At 40.6% G+C, this 23,668-nt stretch overlaps 1 protein-coding gene across 1 annotated transcript; it reads right to left on the bottom strand.

The window, feature by feature from the left end:
- Positions 1-3,258: 3,258 nt before the first annotated feature.
- On the bottom strand, positions 3,259-23,353 carry LOC103508116 (GATA zinc finger domain-containing protein 14). Its single transcript, XM_026822813.1, has 3 exons — positions 20,691-23,353; positions 12,367-12,683; positions 3,259-3,653 (listed from the first exon to the last, which is right to left on the bottom strand). Exons 1-2 carry the CDS (start codon positions 22,891-22,893, stop codon positions 12,427-12,429), a joined length of 2,460 nt encoding a protein of 819 aa, XP_026678614.1. The 5' UTR covers positions 22,894-23,353; the 3' UTR covers positions 3,259-3,653; positions 12,367-12,426.
- Between the last annotated feature and the right edge of the window lie 315 nt (positions 23,354-23,668).

The following is a 23,668-nucleotide window of genomic DNA, read 5'->3' as shown; positions in this document are numbered from 1 at the left end:
TTTTTAACCACTGTATAATGGCTAAGGTTTTTAACCACTGTATAATCGCTAAGGTTTTTAACCACTGTATAATGGCTAGGTTTGTATAACTACTAAAGTTTTTAGTGATGGGGATTTTACCCTCTTTTCGGCGATCTCCTCACATTAGAACCTTGTAGATTTGTAGAATCTAAACCCATCCTTTAGGGCTGTTTGCTCACATTAACCTCACCCAGCCTGACTAGGGTCACCGAAAGCTAGCAGAACACGATGAACCAGAGAGTAACACATTTGGATACCAATCATGGGAAAATATTGAATTCAATGTACTTTTGCCGCTTTTAACGTTAGCTAAGTGTATTTGAGTGAACTGTGAAGGGATTTTGTGAGGTTCCCCATCTGTGGCACAAGCTCCGGCTTTTACTGATGGATATACCATTTGTTGATTTATTTATATTGTGAGATTTGTACCGAATAACAAATAAATGGAAACTTCTTCGAAAAACCAATAAATAAATAGGGGTATTACCCCCAAATCCAATCTCCCCCCCTAATCTCCACCTCCGCCCCTTGTTCCAGCCAGTGGTCATACGACCTACGAAGTTATCAACGTTCCAGCAGCAAGTGGCGGACACGGAGGCAGTGGGGGTGCAACGTATATATCTCGCAATCTAAAACACACCTCCCCTACACCCCTGGGCAGTTTCCACAACCCCTACTCGACTTACTCGTCCTACGCGTCTGATAATGAACATGAGGGCGAGATTCCCGCAGACGACACTAGCGCTACGCTGGCCAGTGGTGATGATAGGAACTACGCGCTCCCTGGCGGCGAAGAAGAGAAGTTCTATCCGCTGAGTCGGTATAGTTCAAGGCCACCGGCTTGGCTGAGCTCTAGCGGCCGAGCGAAGAAACCGTGATCAGGGATATCTTGGTTTATGGCAGTGCTTCTCAAACTGTGTGCCGCAAGGTCGTCTTATCCTTGAGATTTTTTTTTTTTTAATCACAGAAAAAAGATCGAAAAACTGATGAGACAAAGTGACCCAGAAAGTCCTCTGAAAAGTGTGCTGCGGTGACAACAACTTTGAGAAGCACTGGTTTATGGTCATCACTGTAATAATATTAATGTAGATAAAATGTATTAAAATTAATTAATTTATTTTTGTTGTATTATTTTATTGTGTGTCTAGGTAGCTGTTTTATTAAATTTCACGTTTATATTTCACGTTTAAATGAAAACTTGCCTTATACCTATCTAGTTCATATTTATCTGCCAACATAAATGCCATCTTTAAAGTTGAAAGTGCCAGCCTAGTTAGCTTAGTTGGTAGTGCGTCTGCCTTGTAAGCGCTAGGCCGCGGGTTCGATTCCCGCCCGGGGCGGATTTAACTCAAAATTTTTGGTTACAATAGGTGCTGCGGTTGGGGGTATTTTAACCGGTTTTTGGCGGTTTTCGATTGCTTTTGGCGGTTTTCAGCTATACTGACTAAACGGTTAGAGATATTGTAAAAGTTACAATAGAAAAACACCCAAATAAGCACAATTTAATAGGATAAGGAAAGTCGTGTGACGTTCACACCAGATTTTTTTTTTATTATTTATTCTAATTATTATACATACCTACCTCTATATTGTTATAGTTTATTTAGTTCTTTATATTATATTTGGTAGCAAATATTTTATAATTAATATATTCGTCTAATAGCAGACAGGTCTCACTTTCCTCTGTAAGTAATTAGTTCGCGGTATATTTAGTTGATACTTTATAGTTTCCAACTTGCAATGAAAATAAGAAAATAATTATACATCAACGTCCCTGTATGGCAATAGATACCTACCTATGAACAAATTTTTACTTTCCTTATCCTATAGGAAGGAAAGTAATGTAATCGGGTCAAAATTTCGATAATCAGTTTTTAGTGCCAAAACACGTTTTGAGGTTCCTAGAGCCTAAATCCAAAGTTTCAGCGATTGGTCCGTGTGTGTGTGTGTGTGTGTGTGTGTGTGTGTGTGTGTGTGTGTGTGTGTGTGCGTTTGTACCAGGATATTTGTTGGGGTGTGTGTGTGTGTGTGTGTGTGTGTGTGTGTGTGTGTGTGTGTGTGTGTGTGTGTGTGTGTGTGTGTGTGTGTGTGTGTGTGTGTGTGTGTGTGTGTGTGTGTGTGTGTGTGTGTGTGTGTGTGTGTGTGTGTGTGTGTGTGTGTGTGTGTGTGTGTGTGTGTGTGTGTGTGTGTGTGTGTGTGTGTGTGTGTGTGTGTGTGTGTGTGTGTGTGTGTGTGTGTGTGTGTGTGTGTGTGTGTGTGTGTGTGTGTGTGTGTGTGTGTGTGTGTGTGTGTGTGTGTGTGTGTGTGTGTGTGTGTGTGTGTGTGTGTGTGTGTGTGTGTGTGTGTGTGTGTGTGTGTGTGTGTGTGTGTGTGTGTGTGTGTGTGTGTGTGTGTGTGTGTGTGTGTGTGTGTGTGTGTGTGTGTGTGTGTGTGTGTGTGTGTGTGTGTGTGTGTGTGTGTGTGTGTGTGTGTGTGTGTGTGTGTGTGTGTGTGTGTGTGTGTGTGTGTGTGTGTGTGTGTGTGTGTGTGTGTGTGTGTGTGTGTGTGTGTGTGTGTGTGTGTGTGTGTGTGTGTGTGTGTGTGTGTGTGTGTGTGTGTGTGTGTGTGTGTGTGTGTGTGTGTGTGTGTGTGTGTGTGTGTGTGTGTGTGTGTGTGTGTGTGTGTGTGTGTGTGTGTGTGTGTGTGTGTGTGTGTGTGTGTGTGTGTGTGTGTGTGTGTGTGTGTGTGTGTGTGTGTGTGTGTGTGTGTGTGTGTGTGTGTGTGTGTGTGTGTGTGTGTGTGTGTGTGTGTGTGTGTGTGTGTGTGTGTGTGTGTGTGTGTGTGTGTGTGTGTGCCTGCTTATTATCACTGCTGTTTCACCTTATGAGGGATTCGAACCATAAACCTCCAGTTCTGAAATTCCTCCCGCGCTAACTGCTTGAGCCACTGAGGTGGGTTCGTTTTGTTATTTCATAAGACCTATAAATAGATAACCTACTTACTTGAATATAAAAAAAATCTCAAAGTTTCAAATTCTCGTTTTGTTATTCCATAAAACCCATAGGTAAAAATAATATACCGAGGGGTTTGGGTAAGGTAGGGGGGGGGCGTGAAAAAATGAGAATGTGTCCAAAGGGGGCGCCATGCAAAAAAAGTTTGAGAACCACTGGCCTAAAGGATAAATCCAAGTAGAGTTCTATTTTTCTTTTGAGAAACTGAAACGATTTCCCCTCTTCTGATACTCATTTCCCCTCTTAAAAAAGAAAAGACATGAATAAGTAACCACTAGGTGGCGTGGTAGCGCCTGTACTAAACCATTGGAAGTTCTCAACGATCGAAGTGTTCAGTTTCTAGAAGGAAACCGTTTCCTAAGGCAAGCCACTCAGTATCAGGCAGACCTGACAGGTACACATGATCAGGTCCGCCTGTCAGGTCTACCTGGTGTGTGTGCTCATCAGGTATTAGGTAGACCTCACAAGCGGATCTTTTCAGGCGTACCTGTCAGGTCTACCTGACAGTGATTGGCTGGCCTAAAAGAAATACATAATCTTCGGAAGATTTAGCAGATTTTCTCCGTCAGTAATTTTGAGTTTGAATCATCAAATGAAAACAGATGGCTTTTGACGTTCACACCACCACTCCAAGAGGGTAATCTGAAATCATAGGAAGGGTAGGTAGTTTTTTGTTACAAAATTGGTGGATGTGCCAAAGTCACAGTTCGAAGTCTTTACTTAACAGCTCTGCAATAAATTAGCTATGTACCTACCAACGAGTTTGGTTTTGGTACATAGGTAATGAACAAAGTTTGGTACATACGATTTTCCCTTACTCTTTTTTAGTAGTTATTAGTTACCCTGTAGGTATTTCGGTGTCTGGTAACTATTTCTCTTCGCAACATACGGGAGTTTTCTTCAAAATAATTAGATATACCTAAACATTACTACACTCTTACTTTTTCGGATATCAATGTTCGGTACAAACTATTTTTTTTCTAATTATTATACCTACAAGTTACCTCTATAGGTATTTGTTATTACAGTTTATTTAGTTTAGTTTAGCTATTTGCAGGTAGGTAGATAGGAACTATTTTTACTTTCCTTATCCTATAGGAAGGAAAGTAATGTAATCGGGTCAAATTTTCGATGGTCAGTTTTTAGACTTTTTAGTGCCAAAACACGTTTTGAGGTCCCTAGAGCCTAAATCCAAAGTTTCAGCCATTGGTCTGTGTGTGTGTGTCTGTCTGTCTGTCTGTCTGTAAACAAAATATCTCGAGAACGGTAAGAGCTAGAGACTTGAAATTTGTGTGTGTGTGTGTGTGTGTGTGTGTGTGTGTGTGTGTGTGTGTGTGTGTGTGTGTGTGTGTGTGTGTGTGTGTGTGTGTGTGTGTGTGTGTGTGTGTGTGTGTGTGTGTGTGTGTGTGTGTGTGTGTGTGTGTGTGTGTGTGTGTGTGTGTGTGTGTGTGTGTGTGTGTGTGTGTGTGTGTGTGTGTGTGTGTGTGTGTGTGTGTGTGTGTGTGTGTGTGTGTGTGTGTGTGTGTGTGTGTGTGTGTGTGTGTGTGTGTGTGTGTGTGTGTGTGTGTGTGTGTGTGTGTGTGTGTGTGTGTGTGTGTGTGTGTGTGTGTGTGTGTGTGTGTGTGTGTGTGTGTGTGTGTGTGTGTGTGTGTGTGTGTGTGTGTGTGTGTGTGTGTGTGTGTGTGTGTGTGTGTGTGTGTGTGTGTGTGTGTGTGTGTGTGTGTGTGTGTGTGTGTGTGTGTGTGTGTGTGTGTGTGTGTGTGTGTGTGTGTGTGTGTGTGTGTGTGTGTGTGTGTGTGTGTGTGTGTGTGTGTGTGTGTGTGTGTGTGTGTGTGTGTGTGTGTGTGTGTGTGTGTGTGTGTGTGTGTGTGTGTGTGTGTGTGTGTGTGTGTGTGTGTGTGTGTGTGTGTGTGTGTGTGTGTGTGTGTGTGTGTGTGTGTGTGTGTGTGTGTGTGTGTGTGTGTGTGTGTGTGTGTGTGTGTGTGTGTGTGTGTGTGTGTGTGTGTGTGTGTGTGTGTGTGTGTGTGTGTGTGTGTGTGTGTGTGTGTGTGTGTGTGTGTGTGTGTGTGTGTGTGTGTGTGTGTGTGTGTGTGTGTGTGTGTGTGTGTGTGTGTGTGTGTGTGTGTGTGTGTGTGTGTGTGTGTGTGTGTGTGTGTGTGTGTGTGTGTGTGTGTGTGTGTGTGTGTGTGTGTGTGTGTGTGTGTGTGTGTGTGTGTGTGTGTGTGTGTGTGTGTGTGTGTGTGTGTGTGTGTGTGTGTGTGTGTGTGTGTGTGTGTGTGTGTGTGTGTGTGTGTGTGTGTGTGTGTGTGTGTGTGTGTGTGTGTGTGTGTGTGTGTGTGTGTGTGTGTGTGTGTGTGTGTGTGTGTGTGTGTGTGTGTGTGTGTGTGTGTGTGTGTGTGTGTGTGTGTGTGTGTGTGTGTGTGTGTGTGTGTGTGTGTGTGTGTGTGTGTGTGTGTGTGTGTGTGTGTGTGTGTGTGTGTGTGTGTGTGTGTGTGTGTGTGTGTGTGTGTGTGTGTGTGTGTGTGTGTGTGTGTGTGTGTGTGTGTGTGTGTGTGTGTGTGTGTGTGTGTGTGTGTGTGTGTGTGTGTGTGTGTGTGTGTGTGTGTGTGTGTGTGTGTGTGTGTGTGTGTGTGTGTGTGTGTGTGTGTGTGTGTGTGTGTGTGTGTGTGTGTGTGTGTGTGTGTGTGTGTGTGTGTGTGTGTGTGTGTGTGTGTGTGTGTGTGTGTGTGTGTGTGTGTGTGTGTGTGTGTGTGTGTGTGTGTGTGTGTGTGTGTGTGTGTGTGTGTGTGTGTGTGTGTGTGTGTGTGTGTGTGTGTGTGTGTGTGTGTGTGTGTGTGTGTGTGTGTGTGTGTGTGTGTGTGTGTGTGTGTGTGTGTGTGTGTGTGTGTGTGTGTGTGTGTGTGTGTGTGTGTGTGTGTGTGTGTGTGTGTGTGTGTGTGTGTGTGTGTGTGTGTGTGTGTGTGTGTGTGTGTGTGTGTGTGTGTGTGTGTGTGTGTGTGTGTGTGTGTGTGTGTGTGTGTGTGTGTGTGTGTGTGTGTGTGTGTGTGTGTGTGTGTGTGTGTGTGTGTGTGTGTGTGTGTGTGTGTGTGTGTGTGTGTGTGTGTGTGTGTGTGTGTGTGTGTGTGTGTGTGTGTGTGTGTGTGTGTGTGTGTGTGTGTGTGTGTGTGTGTGTGTGTGTGTGTGTGTGTGTGTGTGTGTGTGTGTGTGTGTGTGTGTGTGTGTGTGTGTGTGTGTGTGTGTGTGTGTGTGTGTGTGTGTGTGTGTGTGTGTGTGTGTGTGTGTGTGTGTGTGTGTGTGTGTGTGTGTGTGTGTGTGTGTGTGTGTGTGTGTGTGTGTGTGTGTGTGTGTGTGTGTGTGTGTGTGTGTGTGTGTGTGTGTGTGTGTGTGTGTGTGTGTGTGTGTGTGTGTGTGTGTGTGTGTGTGTGTGTGTGTGTGTGTGTGTGTGTGTGTGTGTGTGTGTGTGTGTGTGTGTGTGTGTGTGTGTGTGTGTGTGTGTGTGTGTGTGTGTGTGTGTGTGTGTGTGTGTGTGTGTGTGTGTGTGTGTGTGTGTGTGTGTGTGTGTGTGTGTGTGTGTGTGTGTGTGTGTGTGTGTGTGTGTCGGTGTGTGTGTGTGTGTGTGTGTGTGTGTGTGTGTGTGTGTGTGTGTGTGTGTGTGTCTGTGTATCTGTCTGTCTGTAAACAAAATATCTCGAGAACGCTAAGAGCTAGAGACTTGGAAATAGGATGCTCTACATTTGAGTTTCATATTTCGTCACTCTTATTAATATCGAAAGTATGACAAATTAATTTCTCATCAATGAAGAACAGGATTTGGTTGGGATGTTAATTTGATAATGAACGTATGTATGAGCTATATCTATGTACTTGTATCGATATTATGTACACTTTTATATAAATCTATTTACATTATGGAAGTATAGGTATCTATATCTGTGTAATAGTTGTATCTATTTTGTATAGAAGTATTTGTAGTAGGTATCACAGAAACGTGATGGGAAAAACTCATCTTTGATCTGGAGAAAAATCATCCTACATATTCGTCTAATCTACAGGATGGTTCAGAAAAGTGTGCGAACGGTTTTAACCATCAGATGTTCTGTAGACGATTTGAAGGGAAGGGGGGGGGTCAACTTTGTAGGCTTTCTTTCCGAAAAGGCTTTCTTTTAGAGTTAAACCACGCCCTTATAATGACTTGAAAAAGAAGGAGAAAGAGGAAAAGAAGTAGAGAGAGAAGGAGCATCCCAACATTCCCAACCAAATCCTTCTTCCATTCCAGTTTCTATCTTTCTTTTGGAGCAGTGGTCAATTTTCCAGTCGTGAAGTCAGTTCATTAAAAAAAAAAAAAAAAAAAAAATTTGGGGGGGTGTGTATTTTTTCAGGTGGGAGGTCCTTTTTAAAAAAAAAAAAAAAAAAAAAAAAATGCTGTCTCAAAATAATAATAATAATAAAAAAATGCTGTCTCAAAATTACCCCCAACCCACCCTAAAGTGATATATTTACACAAAATATATTACGTGAATTAAAGTTTACTATCTCAATTCCCAGCCTCACTCTGGCAGCCGGTACAGAATTTCACGGGTAATCTCTTACTCTGATGCACCCTGTATTCAAATAGACTATTACCTATGAAATATGTAGGTATACAATCATATGTATATTATACATTCAAATATCCATACAGATCTGAATGTGAAATGAAGAATTTCCTACTGGTACTAAAGTACCACTAACGTATAAGTGTGAGAACTTATCTATTGGATCGATAGACATTTGACACCTCGGTTTTATTGGACAAGTGGATATTATGGTACTTTATTCATATGACTATTATTTGAGAGATTATTGAGATAGAGATTATTCAAGTATATTTATTAACTGGAACGGATTAGGCCATAGATTATCAACACATATGGTTGGAAAAGTTGGTACACAATTACACATATATTATGGCTAGTAATGTTGGTACACATATGGTTGGTTCGGCCAATCATATGGCTTGTTCTGACCTACATTCCTTTGTAGCTCTCTATCATGCTATCAAAAGGATTACACCTAAGAGTACCAGTACCTACCTATTATGGAGACTATTTATTGGGTATTGGTCCGAAATTTTCTAATATTCAATGAAGTCTTAGAACTGTTTGCATTTTGCAGTGAAACTCACTCAGATTTTTTTCAAGGTTCTAATGGAAGTATATATTATTATTAATTATTAAAGCCTCTTAACATATTTGTCTCTTTGTCTTGCTGGAGGACATTAAACATGGAAGATACCAGCCTTAAATTTCCCTTGTTATTAAAGAAATAGCAAATATTGTGTAAAAGGTTGTAGCCAAAACTAAATAATGTCAGCCCAAAGCAATCATCCTAGCCAGGGCTGATTGAGAGACTCACAAAAAATGCCAACCCCTTCGGAATACGGGGAAGGGCGAGGGAAGAAAAAGACTCAAATATACCCAAACTAGTGGTGTGTAGGTATTTTTTATTTATAATAGGTAGGTATTTGGATTGCAATTAGAAAACGTAATGAAGAGAATGATTGTAATCCTATCTAATGACTATAATGATGTCTGCGTTCTTGTTTCATACGATGGGCTTGAGTGCGCTTCAAATCGACTCAGACCGTGAGCGAATTCAGTGGCGCAACTGCGCTATTGCGCTTAGGGGGTGTAAATGTAAAGAATGCGCAACTAAACAATATTGCTCAAGAGTGTAGATAATTTCTCTACAACTACCTGAAAACGGCTACTTTCTCTGTGGCGTATAATATCTCTTAGTAGCGCGGTCAAATTTTGACTTGGCGGGGCGGAGCGCTACCGTGCTCTTTAATTTGAACAAGTTTAGTACGTCCAAGCACGGAGCAACTAGAAATAAGCCTTTAGTTGTTTCTATCGTCACTGACAAGGTGCCTACATATTAGCAGTTGTTTCTATCGTCACTCACAAGGTGCCTACATATTAGCAGTTGTTTCTATCGTCACTCACAAGGTGCCTACATATTAGCAGTTGTTTCTATCGTCACTCACAAGGTGCCTACATATTAGCAGTTGTTTCTATCGTCACTCACAAGGTGCCTACATATTAGCAGTTGTTTCTATCGTCACTCACAAGGTGCCTACATATTAGCAGTTGTTTCTATCGTCACTCACAAGGTGCCTACATATTAGCAGTTGTTTCTATCGTCACTCACAAGGTGCCTACATATTAGCAGTTGTTTCTATCGTCACTCACAAGGTGCCTACATATTAGCAGTTGTTTCTATCGTCACTCACAAGGTGCCTACATATTAGCAGTTGTTTCTATCGTCACTGACGAGGTGCCTACATATTAGCAGTTGTTTCTATCGTCACTGACAAGGTGCCTACATATTAGCAGTTGTTTCTATCGTCACTCACAAGGTGCCTACATATTAGCAGTTGTTTCTATCGTCACTCACAAGGTGCCTACATATTAGCAGTTGTTTCTATCGTCACTCACAAGGTGCCTACATATTAGCAGTTGTTTCTATCGTCACTCACAAGGTGCCTACATATTAGCAGTTGTTTCTATCGTCACTCACAAGGTGCCTACATATTAGCAGTTGTTTCTATCGTCACTCACAAGGTGCCTACATATTAGCAGTTGTTTCTATCGTCACTCACAAGGTGCCTACATATTAGCAGTTGTTTCTATCGTCACTCACAAGGTGCCTACATATTAGCAGTTGTTTCTATCGTCACTCACAAGGTGCCTACATATTAGCAGTTGTTTCTATCGTCACTGACAAGGTGCCTACATATTAGCAGTTGTTTCTATCGTCACTGACAAGGTGCCTACATATTAGCAGTTGTTTCTCTCGTCACTGACAAGGTGCCTACATATTAGCAGTTGTTTCTCTCGTCACTGACAAGGTGCCTACATATTAGCAGTTGTTTCTCTCGTCACTGACAAGGTGCCTACATATTAGCAGTTGTTTCTCTCGTCACTGACAAGGTGCCTACATATTAGCAGTTGTTTCTCTCGTCACTGACAAGGTGCCTACATATTAGCAGTTGTTTCTCTCGTCACTGACAAGGTGCCTACATATTAGCAGTTGTTTCTCTCGTCACTGACAAGGTGCCTACATATTAGCAGTTGTTTCTCTCGTCACTGACAAGGTGCCTACATATTAGCAGTTGTTTCTCTCGTCACTGACAAGGTGCCTACATATTAGCAGTTGTTTCTCTCGTCACTGACAAGGTGCCTACATATTAGCAGTTGTTTCTCTCGTCACTGACAAGGTGCCTACATATTAGCAGTTGTTTCTCTCGTCACTGACAAGGTGCCTACATATTAGCAGTTGTTTCTCTCGTCACTGACAAGGTGCCTACATATTAGCAGTTGTTTCTCTCGTCACTGACAAGGTGCCTACATATTAGCAGTTGTTTCTCTCGTCACTGACAAGGTGCCTACATATTAGCAGTTGTTTCTATCGTCACTGACAAGGTGCCTACATATTAGCAGTTGTTTCTATCGTCACTCACAAGGTGCCTACATATTAGCAGTTGTTTCTATCGTCACTGACAAGGTGCCTACAAACATATTAGCAGTTGTTTCTATCGTCACTGACAAGGTGCCTACATATTAGCAGTTGTTTCTATCGTCACTGATAAGGTGCCTACAAACATATTAGCAGTTATAACTGCTAAGGTTTTTAGTTACGGTGGTTTTACCTTTCATTCAGCGATAAGCGATAAGTTACCCGCCTCCTCACAACTCACACCCAGTCTGAGTGGGGCCGGAAAAAGCCAGCAACACGCAGATCCGGATACCAATGAAGGGAAACTTTGATTATCCACTGTTTCTATTCTTTAAGAGTTTTCTTTAGTCATCAAGACACAAGATTTCTATCTTCGGTCCTAGATCTCTTCTCCTCTTTCTATAAACTCCGGCAGTCAAGTGTTAAACTGAATTATTCTAAACACTCCCTCTTGCCTCTGTGATGTTTGCTTTCCAGATAGAATCATTTGAACAATTTCATCTATTCAAACTTCTTCTTCTTCTTCTTCTTCTTCTTCTTCTTCTTCTTCTTCTTCTTCTTCTTCTTCTTCTTCTTCTTCTTCTTATTGTATATGGGTATTATTACTACTATGATATTGTAATAAATTTACTTTTACTATGTTATAGTTATATACCTAGTATGTTACTATGTTATAGTTATAGTATGTTACTATGTTACGTTTCCAGAGAGGTAATTTGATGTGAGAGTAGGTCTTTTGTGGCCATTAGGACATTAGGTGTTATGTGCATATGTACCTAGATGTTGAAGAAGTTATTTACCTACATAGATACATTTTGACTGTCAATGTTTTAATTATTACCTATTCTACTTCTCATAAATGAATGTTTTGTAAAAGTTTTAAAAATTTAATTTCCACTGGTACACCTATATCGTATTATGCGCATAGTGATCAGCCCTAGCCCTAGCTAGGGTGATTGCTTTGGGCTGACACCTGTATCAGAAATTAGAAAAGAAATATCTAGAGAAAATCAGCAATCAACGCAACGCAACGGTTGCCCGTCTTTCTCAGTAGTTCTAAATCAAACAAATGAAACATTACCTATGTTTTCGGTTTTCGACTTCACATTTTCAGTTATTTCCGTACAATGTGAACCAAACTTCTCCTCTTTCCTCGTACGAATTTGTACCTGAAGAGACTCTCGATTGGTCACCCTGTATATAAATATTTTCGGTTCCCCATCTCTAATTGGACACAATTAGACACACCAAATCAGAGACAATGTAAACCATTATGATTACATCTCTTGGAAAAAATATGATTTTCTTTCTGTTTGTTTCATATATCAATATTTTGTCTTCGTTCTCACATATTTAGGTTCCTATGTTTTTATTATTATTTTATCATTATTTTATTATTTTTTATTATTTTGTTGTGTACAGGCCTACTGTTTTTCTTTTTATTTGATTTCAGAGGTCTCTATTTGATGATGATATTGTTGGGATTGTAGGTAATTGAAACGGAAGAAGTGCCTACCAATATTCTTGATTGATATTTCGTATTTTTGTGTGATTGATTGGAAATAATATTTCATCAATGATGATTCATTCTTATAAAGAAATAAAATAATAGAGGATACTAGGGTAGGTAGCTAGTTACCAGTACCAGTTGGTAATGTAGGTATGTAGCGGAGATATGGTACATTTTCTTACATACATAGATACGGGGGACATAATATGTAGGTACCTACATTTTTATTCGAAGTACCTACTTTTTTGGTAACCTGACTTCTGTACCTAATTACAATTTTTCATCGGAAAATGGTCTCTTCAAACCGTCTACATTTATAAAACACAAGATGAAAACGTCACAACTCACCTCCATCGCCTCTCCAATGATGTCACATATGGCCTCGGGTCCAAATTATGGCCACGGGCCCTATTTATGGCCACCGCGCAACCCCAGGCCGACCGCAAACAGGGCGAAGAAGAATCCGGCGAACCCTGTCGTGCCCACTATTAGGACCAGTCCCCCTAATAGGAGAGGTACCATTGTGAAGAATTTCAACTTATAGGCGAGTAGCAGGGGGAGCATAAATTTCTTCAACTTCTTGAAGTCTTTCACCTTAAACCCATGGCCATGCTTTTTCTTTTTGAAGAACTTTTTCTTTTTCTTCTTACTCAGGAGCGGGTAGTCTGGAAAAGAGAGGGAATAAGGGTTTAATAGATCAGTTACGCTTACTTGTGTGATGTTTCAAAGTCATATAGCAGGAAAAGTCAAAACTATCGATAGTTATCGATAGTCAAAACTATCGATAGTTATCGATAGTGCTATCGATAGTTCTCCTCCTCTATCTCCTATCCTTCGTATAGAAAAATGAATTGTTAAGTCAAGACTAAATAAACTACCCTTTATCGATGTTCGGTAAAGCTAGAAATAAAGATCCCATTGTAATATTTTATTATTTCATAAGATGTTTATTACCTTCTTGTCATATATACCTATATCAATTATTGTTACAAATAAATAAAACAAACAAAACAATGTTAATCGCCAACGCGTTGTAACGTCCGAAAAGGACAAAGGCACAGAGGAATACTGGCTAAGGACTAAAAGAACCAAATTCTGAGAACTGATGTAAAGAGATGATGTTTCATCTAATTCCAGACTCGGCAATAACAATGAGTCGCCAGATTTCTGAACCGCGGACAACCCAAGCAACACGGACAGCCTAAGCAACATGGACAACCAAACCAACACGGACAACCTAACACATCGCGCGACCATTACAGAACACTTTCACGATGACAAAGAGGTAAATGAAAGAACTGACAGAAGAGTAACCGAATCTGACAGAGAGGTAGCCGAATTAACGGATTGACCGGCAAGATGATCTGTGTACGCACGAGCCAGAATTGGAACTAACGCAAGTATCACTAGCCAGAATTGGAACCGATATAGGCATACATTATGTAGAAAGACAAAGTTTGGATTGGAGGAATAGCCTAATATCCTGACGAAGAGTGAAAAAACAAACGTCCTCTCATACCATGGTAGTACCCAGTGGTATACCAGAAAATGAGAGAGAGCAAAATTAAAATAGTACCGAGATAAATCGATTTAAAAAATACCGGTAAATTGTAAAGTTTGACGTCACGACATACGCTCCCGTAGGCGATGACGTCATAATTGATGTCTCCCGCTTCGTTTGTTTGTGCGCAAGCGTTTCTGCGCATTTTTACGTGAAGTCTGACGTCACAACTCTTTGAAATCGTTTGTTTGTGCGCAAGCGTTTCTGCGCATTTTTACGTGAAGTCTGACGTCACAACTCTTTGACCTTTTTCAATAGAACGGCAATTGAAAATTAAATTTTCGACCTTTTAAAGTTACTTTCTCGGAGTTTTGACCTCAGATTTGAATTTTTCACAACTTTTTACGTAGGAATCGACCTTTTATTAATAATATTTTCTCAATTGCAACTCCTCCATTCGGAGCGTTCAAAGTTGGGTTATTTCAGGATTCAGATTTTTCTACGTTATGCCCCTAAAAACATGTACACACCTGTGTAAATAATTATGTAGGTCCATAAGGCTTGTAACAAGGTGGGTTCAGATTTTCAGCGAGCTGATAACTCTCGTCAATTAAGGTAGAAACACACTACTATCATGTCACGTAAACTCATGTGAGCTCATGGGGAGTCAGAAAGATGTAGTTCAAAGTTCTTCCCTAGTATAGTAGCTAATTTCGTTCAAGATACACTACCCTCACATCACGTGAGCTCACGTGATGTGAGGGTAGTGTTTCTACCTTTAGCGTCAATATGCCGGCTTCAAAAATGAACAAATATTAAACGAGTCCGAATACAGTAAACGCTGGTTAACTTATTGGCAATGGATTGCCAGCCTAAACCAGCGCCACTCTGGGTAAGTATGGAAGCGCTCCGCCCGGCCAAGTCAAGAAAGTTTGACGGCTATGAGTTATAGCTATACTCTACAAGGTAATAGTAGGGTAGGTATTTAGGTAGTACGTGCATGATTATCTAAACTTTAAGTACTAATTCTGTTGATCTCTTGCTAGAACGACCAGATGGGATGATTTGCAAATTTGCATGATATGAGCTCGAGCACTAATTACACCTGAGTTCCAACGATGAACATGACTGTTTTAGTCTCTAAATTAGAGACCTAATTCATTCAGAGAGAGAAAAAGAAGATCCACCTAAACCTTCAGAGATGATAGTTTGAAACTTTCAAAATAATGATGCTTAACTTCCAGTGTCATAGTTGAATTCATAATGTCATAGAATAATTATTCAAATTGCCATAAACTAATTCAGTCATAAACTAATTCAAAGAGTCATATGAGGTAGGCAGATAGTATTTGTGTGAAATTTGCCGGTCATCCAGGTAATCTACGCCAGCGGTCCCCAAAAATGCTGCCTCAGCCATCGGAGCTAATCCTACGATCAAGTACTTTTTTTGTGTCAGAGGCAGTCCTTTAAGTGCTACGGCAGCCGGCAGCTAAGGTCATTATCGGAGTTGTATAATAATAAAATGGGTACGTATTTTTGCTGAAATTCTAGACTAATCTAGACGGTCACCCGTTTAGAAACAAACCACACACAACGTTTCTTAACTTCAGTTATCCGCCGAGAACTGGTACATTCATCGTGCTACTACGGCTAGCGGTTATTATTACTGAAGATCACTCAAGGGAAGGTCTTTACTCGAGAGTTCATACTATCGTCAACACAAACACGTAAAAACAAGAAGTAGGTACGTAAACTCGGAAACAAAACAGAAAGAAATATTTCAATGCACACAAAAAAAAAAACTACAAGTTCACGAGTTCAACACAGAAAACGACCTTCAAGGAGATAATGTGCTCTCTCGATAAAAACAACGATAGGTAAGAAGGGGAGCACTGTTTGTGCGATACGCACTTCGCGAAACTCGCAAATAAACGAAAACCGAAAAACGAAACTCTAGACGCTAATCCCAGCCATACAAGATCACCTTCCTTAAATCCTACTGAATCAACTGATACATCTTTACATTCTTTACCGGTCTTCATTCTGTCTCTTGACACTTTCGGCTTGTCTCTGGATCGGTCTTGAACGTCTTGCTTGTTCTCTTCCTTGGGTCGAATCACGTCTTGATTGGCAACTCCCTTGGATGTCTTTGCAGCTCGCACTACACGATGGTTCAACTCCGGTTCCACAGTTGACTTGGACTTAGCTGGAACGACGCGGTCACGGGCACACTCGATGAATTCCGATGGAGGGGGAAGGGTCTCATTGACCGCAGTTCTCAGTGCATTGCACGACTCGATGCTTCCCACAGTCATTGGAATTACCGCATTCCCGATGATCATCGTCAAGTCACCGAAGTCCATGGACACACCATGATCCATCATGAAGTCGAATCCAAGGATACAGTCGTCTACAATGTCAGCAACGACGAAGGTATGGCGCATTTCCACATTGCCAAGCTGGATCTTCACTTCGATCTCGCCATACACACGTGATTGTTCACCGGTTGCTGTCTTCAGGGTGTATTTGTCGGGATTCTTCAGGTTTGTCTCAGCCAGGATGTCACGTTTCAATATTGATCTTACAGCAGCGGTGTCGATTAGAATGTTACAATCTTGTTGGTTCACTTTTCCACGAATGATCAGGCTGTCATACTTGCCACGCACACTACGAACATGAATGTTCTCTGGGCAACTTGACGGTTGAACTTGCCCACACTCCACAGGGTTGTCTGTGTCCGTATCTGGTGCTCGAGGGCACGTACCAACTCGTCATACGTCACTGGACTATTCAATGAAAGCGTCTGGATCAGATCCGCTGCAGGTCCACGTAGTGCTAACATCAGGGCAGTAACCTTCTCTTTTGCGCTATATAAGTTACATTCACAGGCCGCCTCAAATTGTCTCTTGAAAATAGACCACGCTGTCTGTCCGTCATACACAGGAGGTTCGAACTTAATCGGGTTGACGCTCACGGGGAAGGCGCGAAAGGAACGTCTCGAAGCGGCGACGCTTTCGACAATCGCTCTGGATATGACCTCTGGCGCCGCAGGTCCAACACTTCAATGAGTACGCAGGGTAGTTCCTCTTCTTACAATCTCTCCGGCCATGGCCTCTGGTGTGACAATGCCAACAATGATTTTCATCCTTCTCGTTCCGCCGGTCTGATGTAGAGTGGTGGGCCGCCTCGTCGGAAAATGTCACTCGTCGAACTGGCAGGGCGGTGCGGGATGCCTGCTTCGCTGCTTCATAGGTAAGGGCATATGCTAGGGCCTCAGTTGTAGTCTTCTTTCCGGCCAGACGGACTGCTAATTGCAACTCGGGATCGGCTATGGCGTTCACAAAAGCATCATAGGCCATTACACTGGTTATTAGTTTTCTCCATTCCATTAATGCGATTATTAGTTGTGTCAGCTGTTTGTTTGTTGACCATTCCAATCGCCTGTTTGCTGGTACTTTCTAGTTGCTCATTAACAGATTGAATTGATTGAGCAGTTTGCATCTTGAACGTTTTCATGGACTCGGCTAAAGAAGAGATCATAGCTGCTAAATTTTCATTACCTGTCTTTTCCTCGCTTTCCTCACTCTTCTTACCACCATCCGACAGCTCGTCAAAAGTCCCCTCATTCGGATCCAAACCCGCCGCTGTCAACGCCTCTTCCAGTCTAGCAGTCAACTCAGCCTTAGGTCCACTTGAAGAGAGTCCACGAGATTTCAACTGGGCAACTAACTCCTTGCATGTCAATTCATTCAACTTCTTCATAACCATTTTGAATAAATGTAGCACACAAGTCTAACCGGGTCAACACAAACAAGTAAACTCGGAATTCTCGGAAACAAAACAGATAGAAATATTTCAATGCACAAAATATAAACTACGAGTTCACGAGTTCAACACAGAAAACGACCTTCAAGGAGATAATGTGCTCTCTCGATAAAAACAACGATAGGTAAGGAGGGGAGCACTGTTTGTGCGATACGCACCTCGCGAAACTCGCAAATAAACGAAAACCGAAAAACGAAACACTAGACGCTAATCTCACTTCTCGACACCAAATTGTTACGTATACGTGGGCGTGATCGGGTTCGTAAAAGATTAGGGCTAGTAAAAAACACTCGCGAATTCGTTTATTTAAATCTAGAGTACAATAAGTTTATTTATTTCACAAAGAGTAAACAGTCACTAGGTATAATCGCTATAATTACAAGGTACCAACTCTTATCACAAAGTTCGATCGATATTCTATTACGGTTAACACTAACTTTCACTTAGGTACTTTACACTGTCACTTATCGCGCGTACTAAAACACTTGGATATCGCACTGGAAAACTCACTGACTATCACTGTACTAATCGCGTACTAATCGTCTTACTATATCGCTGACCAACCAGGACTTATCGCTCACAAATATTCCGTTTACAAGCAAACAGAGACTAACTGCTGGTAACTTAATCGCTTTCTAATCGACAACTATCAACGGTACTATATCACACTAACACTATCCCTTCCACTAAGACTGACTTATCGCTTTCTAATCGCACACAACAAGACTGACTTATCGCTTACTATCACGGGTTTATCGCTCGCACAAATCCAACACAAGACTAACTGACAGGTGGGTACCTACTCTCAATTTATAGCTCCCCGAGGGAGTGAGGAAGCACCTGGAATGTGCTAGAGAATTTCTCCTAAATTCCAGACAATCCTACGTCATTATCCTACGTCATTAATTCATTTCTAGAACGGACTATAAAATTCGACAATACTGTGATTATACCTGTCTATTTATGTACCTATACTACCTATACCTTAACTCTCATTCTGGAACCCACCCGCTCTATCCTAGTACAGGGGTTATCAACCCGCGGGCCGAGAAGTACCTTTCTACATAGCATCTGGTACGCATAAACAAGGAAGTTGGAGAGCCCTGATTTCAAGTTTCACGATTGTAACTAGTTCCGCCTGAACTCCACCAGGTTGCGCTACCAGTATCATTTTTGATTTTACTTCTCGAGGCTTCACGTTCTTAGTTAATACATGATACATATTACATACATAGCTAGATACTCTCTCTAGACGCGTTCTGTAACAATAGTATTTAATAGACTATGATACAGAGTTGCTATACGACACAGTAGTAAACCCGGGTAAAAAGTGAGTTTTTTCACTGACTTACTTGAAACATTGAGTTTAATTGAAATTTGCTCAAACTTTTGATACCTAGGTAATCCAAAATTTATTTCTTCCTTTTCCTTGATCTAATTTCATTTAGCGGAATATGAGGGAGAAAGCGTAAGTAAAAATCGCAAAACCAACCGAAAACTCGGTTTCCAGAAAGCCGTGAACATGGAGTATACCTACAGATAATAACTAACATTATGACAATGTTATACATGGTTAATTGGTTAACATGGTTGGTAACACAAAAAATAAATAAAATAAATATCACAGGTTGACTGATTTTTTGGTCAAACCAAACCTCACATATCCAAACAATCAGGAGCTAGCGGATATGAACAATTTAATCCACAAGACTGAAGATTTTGAAGACAATACACCAGATCAACTTGACCATGATAACCAGTAGTTATCGAGATTAGTAGGTTTGAAATTTGTGGTTTAATATGGTCAAACGTTTTGTGGTAGTGATCAGAATCAACCCATAAGAACCAAACTTTTTTTATCGTTGGATATTGCTGAAATTTAACCGCTTCTAACTCTGGATCGGTACTGAGTAAATATGTGAAATAATATTGAAAATAGTAGGAAATTTCGTTTTCTACCGAATAGACAAATCCCCGATGCACTCTGACGTGGAGCGACTGAGATATTAGCGAAAAAGTAAAAAGAGTTTGGTCGAGTTTGGTGTGACTTTAATGTAGGCCTCGGCTCTTATGGGTTAAGTTAAGAATGTCTACATTGTCTGTAGTCATGAGTCGAAAAGCGATCGCTTTGCTGATATAACAGGATTCACCGGTATTCAAACAACACATTGACGGGTGGACAGTTTCGTGAAATAGGCCAAGAAATCTTCATGGACAAGCAAGCACCCATTGTCAAGCTATCAAAAACCAATTATCCACCAGACAATAGTAATTTTAAAAACTAATTAGGAACTTCTGTTATTGAAGGTACTTCTGTTACGGATGGATCCGTTTTCAAGTTCGTTAGGCCGAAGACGCGGTCAAATGATTTCTGAAACAGCGAAATACTCGTAGCTGTTTCACCGAAAGATAGGAGGGTCGTTTGCTTTGGACTTTCCAATTTCGCGCACTATTGGGTTTCATCACACAATCACCCATCGAATCTTTTATTAGTGTTTCTTTTGCACCCACATTTGGAGGAAATTTGATGATCCATGAAAATGCAATAAAGAAAAACATCGATTGAGAAATTTGACCGAAAGTTTGATGATCCATAGAAAATGCAATAAAAACATTGACAAGTTTGTCCGAAATTTTGTCATCCATGAAAATGCAGTAATTCACCACTTTCTTTCTGCAGACTTGACTGCACTTTTGTGCTTCTAATAGTTTTCCCTGACAAGGTGTACAGCACTGAATTGAATCTCTACTGTCTAATCTGAACCACCGATTTGAAAACCACGTATTGATTGGTGACAAAATCAATAGCTTTCTGCACATGCAAACTTTCACAATGAGACAGATTAGGGAAAACCAATTTTGGTTACGGTTAAGGAAAAATTTAGGTAAGTAGTGTAAATTTTAATACCTTATTGTATTGGGTATGGTGTTTGAAAAAAACTTAGTAATAATTATGGTTAGTTAACCCATGTGAGAAAAGGAGAAACAGGCGCGTGTTTTTAAGAGGTAGGTTCCACCTAAATTATTTTGAATTTCTGGTTTTCTTCCATTACCTACTACAAAACGACTTATCTAATATTTATCAGGGTAAGAAGCTACTTACTAAAAATCCAAAAGGAATATGTGTGTATGTCCTTTCAAAAAGAATTCCCGGGTCTACAACAAGTTCATGCTGAAGTGTTTGTTAACCTTTGAGTATATTCAAACAATCTTCATAGGTACATTGTCTCGCAGCATTCTAAGAGATCCACAAACACTCGAACATGAACCTATAGACACGGTAAAAGAAACACCTCTCAAGTGAATCAAGATAAAAGTAATATGAATAATACGATGTGTAACTTACCATCATAGATATGTCCATGGGGTGACTTGTGTACTTCCACCGTTTCTTCCACAATCTCATCATCTTCATCCTCATCATCATCTGCCAGGGGATTGATGAAGAAATCATCATCGTCATCTTCATCATCATCACTGCCTTCACTAGTATCCTTATCAAGCCCGTTGTCGTCTATCTGAGGTAGTGGTTGTTGATACACGAGGTAAGGTGCTTGTGAGGATATGCTGTGTACGATAGGATAGGGGGAAATGTATGCTTGAGGGCGCTTGCGTCGTCTCTTGCGTTCTTCACTTGCATCACTATCATCTTCATCATCATCTTCGTCATCACTTTCATCCGTCTCACCGGTTGATGCGCTGGTTAGCGCTGTGGTGAGTTGCTTCTCCGTGGTTGGTGCTTGTGTTGTGGTTGTGGACGGTTTGTGTGTGAGCAGCGCTGGTCGTCCGGTTGTCGTGAGAGGTTGACTGATGACATTGATAACGGGGCGGATGACGTATGGTCGTTTGGTAAAGACAGGTTGAGCGGTGCTTGATATAAACAGCGGCTTGAACGGTTTCTTTGTCGTTACGACCTGTGTTGTTGTCTCTTCATATTCAGCCTCTTCCTGTTCAGGAGCTTCTTCTTCCTCTTCATCATCCTCAGGTTCCACTTCTGTTTGATATTGGTAGTCCGGTTTCTTAGTGAGTGTTATGATGGGGCTGAACGGTTTCTTCGTGCTGGATGAGAAGAGAGGCTTCTTAGTTGTTGAGGAGAGTGTCATGGGTTTCTTAGTGCTCGATATGAGGACAGGTGTTACTAACTCATCGTCGTAGTAAGGGAACAGGACTGTCTCTGTAGAGCTGACAGGTTTGTGTTTGTTTTTGATAGCGTCCGCTGCTGTTATGATGGCGCTGTAATAGTCATTGGTCGCTTTCAGATCATGCTTGTTCTGATTTATCCAACTCTTGTGCGTGGTGGATACCACTTGACCCTGTCCATAGGCGATTTGTTTTTGATTTTCGTTTGGAAGTTTTGTACTTACTGTTTGATAGTTGGAACCGAAATGATCCTTGGCGCTGCTTGAACTGGTTGTTCCAAAAGGTTTTTGTAAGTTGGACAAAGTTGTGAGAGAACTCGACGTAACAGTTGGTGAATTTGAAGAGATGCTAGTTGGTGTTGTAAAGTAGCTTGGACTCGTGCCACTATATTTCACGGAATATATGTTGGAGTATGCACTTGTCGGATGGGTGTTCTCTTCAGGTTTGTTATACAAAGTAGCCAAAGTGTGTCTTTTCAGACTATTGAAACCATCAACCTGGAGATTCTGACTGTTTGAACTTTCAGTTGGTTTTGTAAGGGGTTTATGGCTGTCAGTATTTTGGCTACCACTGGACGCATATTTGAACCGGTCTACTTGGTCTTTATTAGATTCTAAAGTGGATACTTGAGTCCACGCGTCCTGACTAAATTTGTTGCTATTGAAATGTCTGTCTGTGATATTTACATTATGGGACGTGTTCCTTTCTGTCCTCAACAATATTTTGTTCTCAATTGAACCATTATTACTCGAATTTATCTGATTTATATTTTCACCGTTTGATTTATCTTTATTAGAGCTTAGTGAAGAGTTGTTTGGTAACGTCAGGTTTTTTCGTTTGCTAAAGATAATTCCGTTGGATTCCTCAATGCTACTTTTGTCCACGAAAGGTTTGATGAGGAATTCAAATTTCGACCAAATGGTCGAGTTTGGTTTGGTTTGCAGAATTTCGTAATACAATTCATTGGAACTGTTTTTGTTGTGAATATCTCGAGAATCCACTTTGTTAACAGTCGCTAGTGAGTTGCTCCTGTCATTAGATTTCTGATCAACATTTCTGAAGACACCACTCTCGTTGTTGGAATTAAATTTGTCACTAGTTTGGTTATTAACACTCGAATGACTATCTCCTTTGACTGCACTATATTTTAGTCCAGTAATTAAAGAGGTTTCTTCATTTTCAAACAAGTCACTCGAAGTAGTACGAGATGAACCTCTCCTTGGCTTTACCGAAGACGTGTGGTTCAAACTTTGAAGAGCACGAAAATTGGTCCCCTCAGTGAAGTCAGTATTTGAAGAACTAAATCCCCCGCTCTCGTATTCCACATGAACCACCCTGTCGTCACTTTTAACGTTAATTATAAACAGTAGAAGGAACAGAAAATTTACGTTGTTAAATAGAAAACACATTTTACTTTGGTCTATACCATTCGTAATTGTTGCAGATTAGAAATTGCTCGATCGATTAAGTGACACTGGTTAGTTCTTGAATCCATTGACGTTTAAAAAACAACGGAGTTTAAAATTTTGTAATTAGAAGGAAGTTTGGGCTTCGGCAAAGTTGACAAAGGCTTGGAAACATAATCGCAGATGGCTATCTTTTGAAACATATTAAATGCATTAGAAAGTTAGAAACACAGAAAAGGTATTTAGGAAAATGTTTAATTACAATTGAAGAAAAATACTATATTTAAGTCAAAAGAAGTTATTGAAAAATTATCAATAAAAAGAATCAATAAATTTAAATTCCAAGAGATCTTTCTTTCCACGAATGCAGATTTCTAGTCACCATCCATTCTTCTAACGTCATCCTTTTAATATCTCTTCATCAACGAAAATCACAATTCACTCCAGAAAAACGACCGTATTTCTAAAGAAACAATGCCTTAAATTTTACATAAATTCACATAAAATTAAATGAATTAATCACAGTTATGTCTAAAAATTCGCAAAATTATCCAGTAATTGCACGAACCATTCACAAAAAAAATCAAAAACTTGCAAAAAAATTAATTATTCCCAGGGGAAAATGATCGTATTGTTTCATTTATCGGAGGACACACTTGGTTATTTTTTTCTTCTGGTTTTGGTTGTTTACAGCACGAACTCGGAAAGTAAATTGTTCCATATGACTGCGTATATTGGTCTGTGGTATGAGTCGTACTCAGTGTCAATAGTACTTCTC

This window comes from Diaphorina citri, unplaced genomic scaffold, assembly GCF_000475195.1.
Source record: "Diaphorina citri unplaced genomic scaffold, Diaci psyllid genome assembly version 1.1 scaffold368, whole genome shotgun sequence".
In the NCBI taxonomy this organism is placed as follows: domain Eukaryota; kingdom Metazoa; phylum Arthropoda; class Insecta; order Hemiptera; family Psyllidae; genus Diaphorina; species Diaphorina citri.
This window is presented reverse-complemented; position numbering and strand designations above follow the sequence as displayed.

Bases quoted from the DNA above. Each gene is read 5' to 3' on its own strand.
- LOC103508116 (XM_026822813.1), bottom strand. From the start codon at position 22,893: ATGTGTTTTCTATTTAACAACGTAAATTTTCTGTTCCTTCTACTGTTT. The intron at 12,684-20,690 runs GTAAGTTACACA...TCTCTTTTCCAG, and splicing joins CCATGGACATATCTATGATG to ACTACCCGCTCCTGAGTAAG.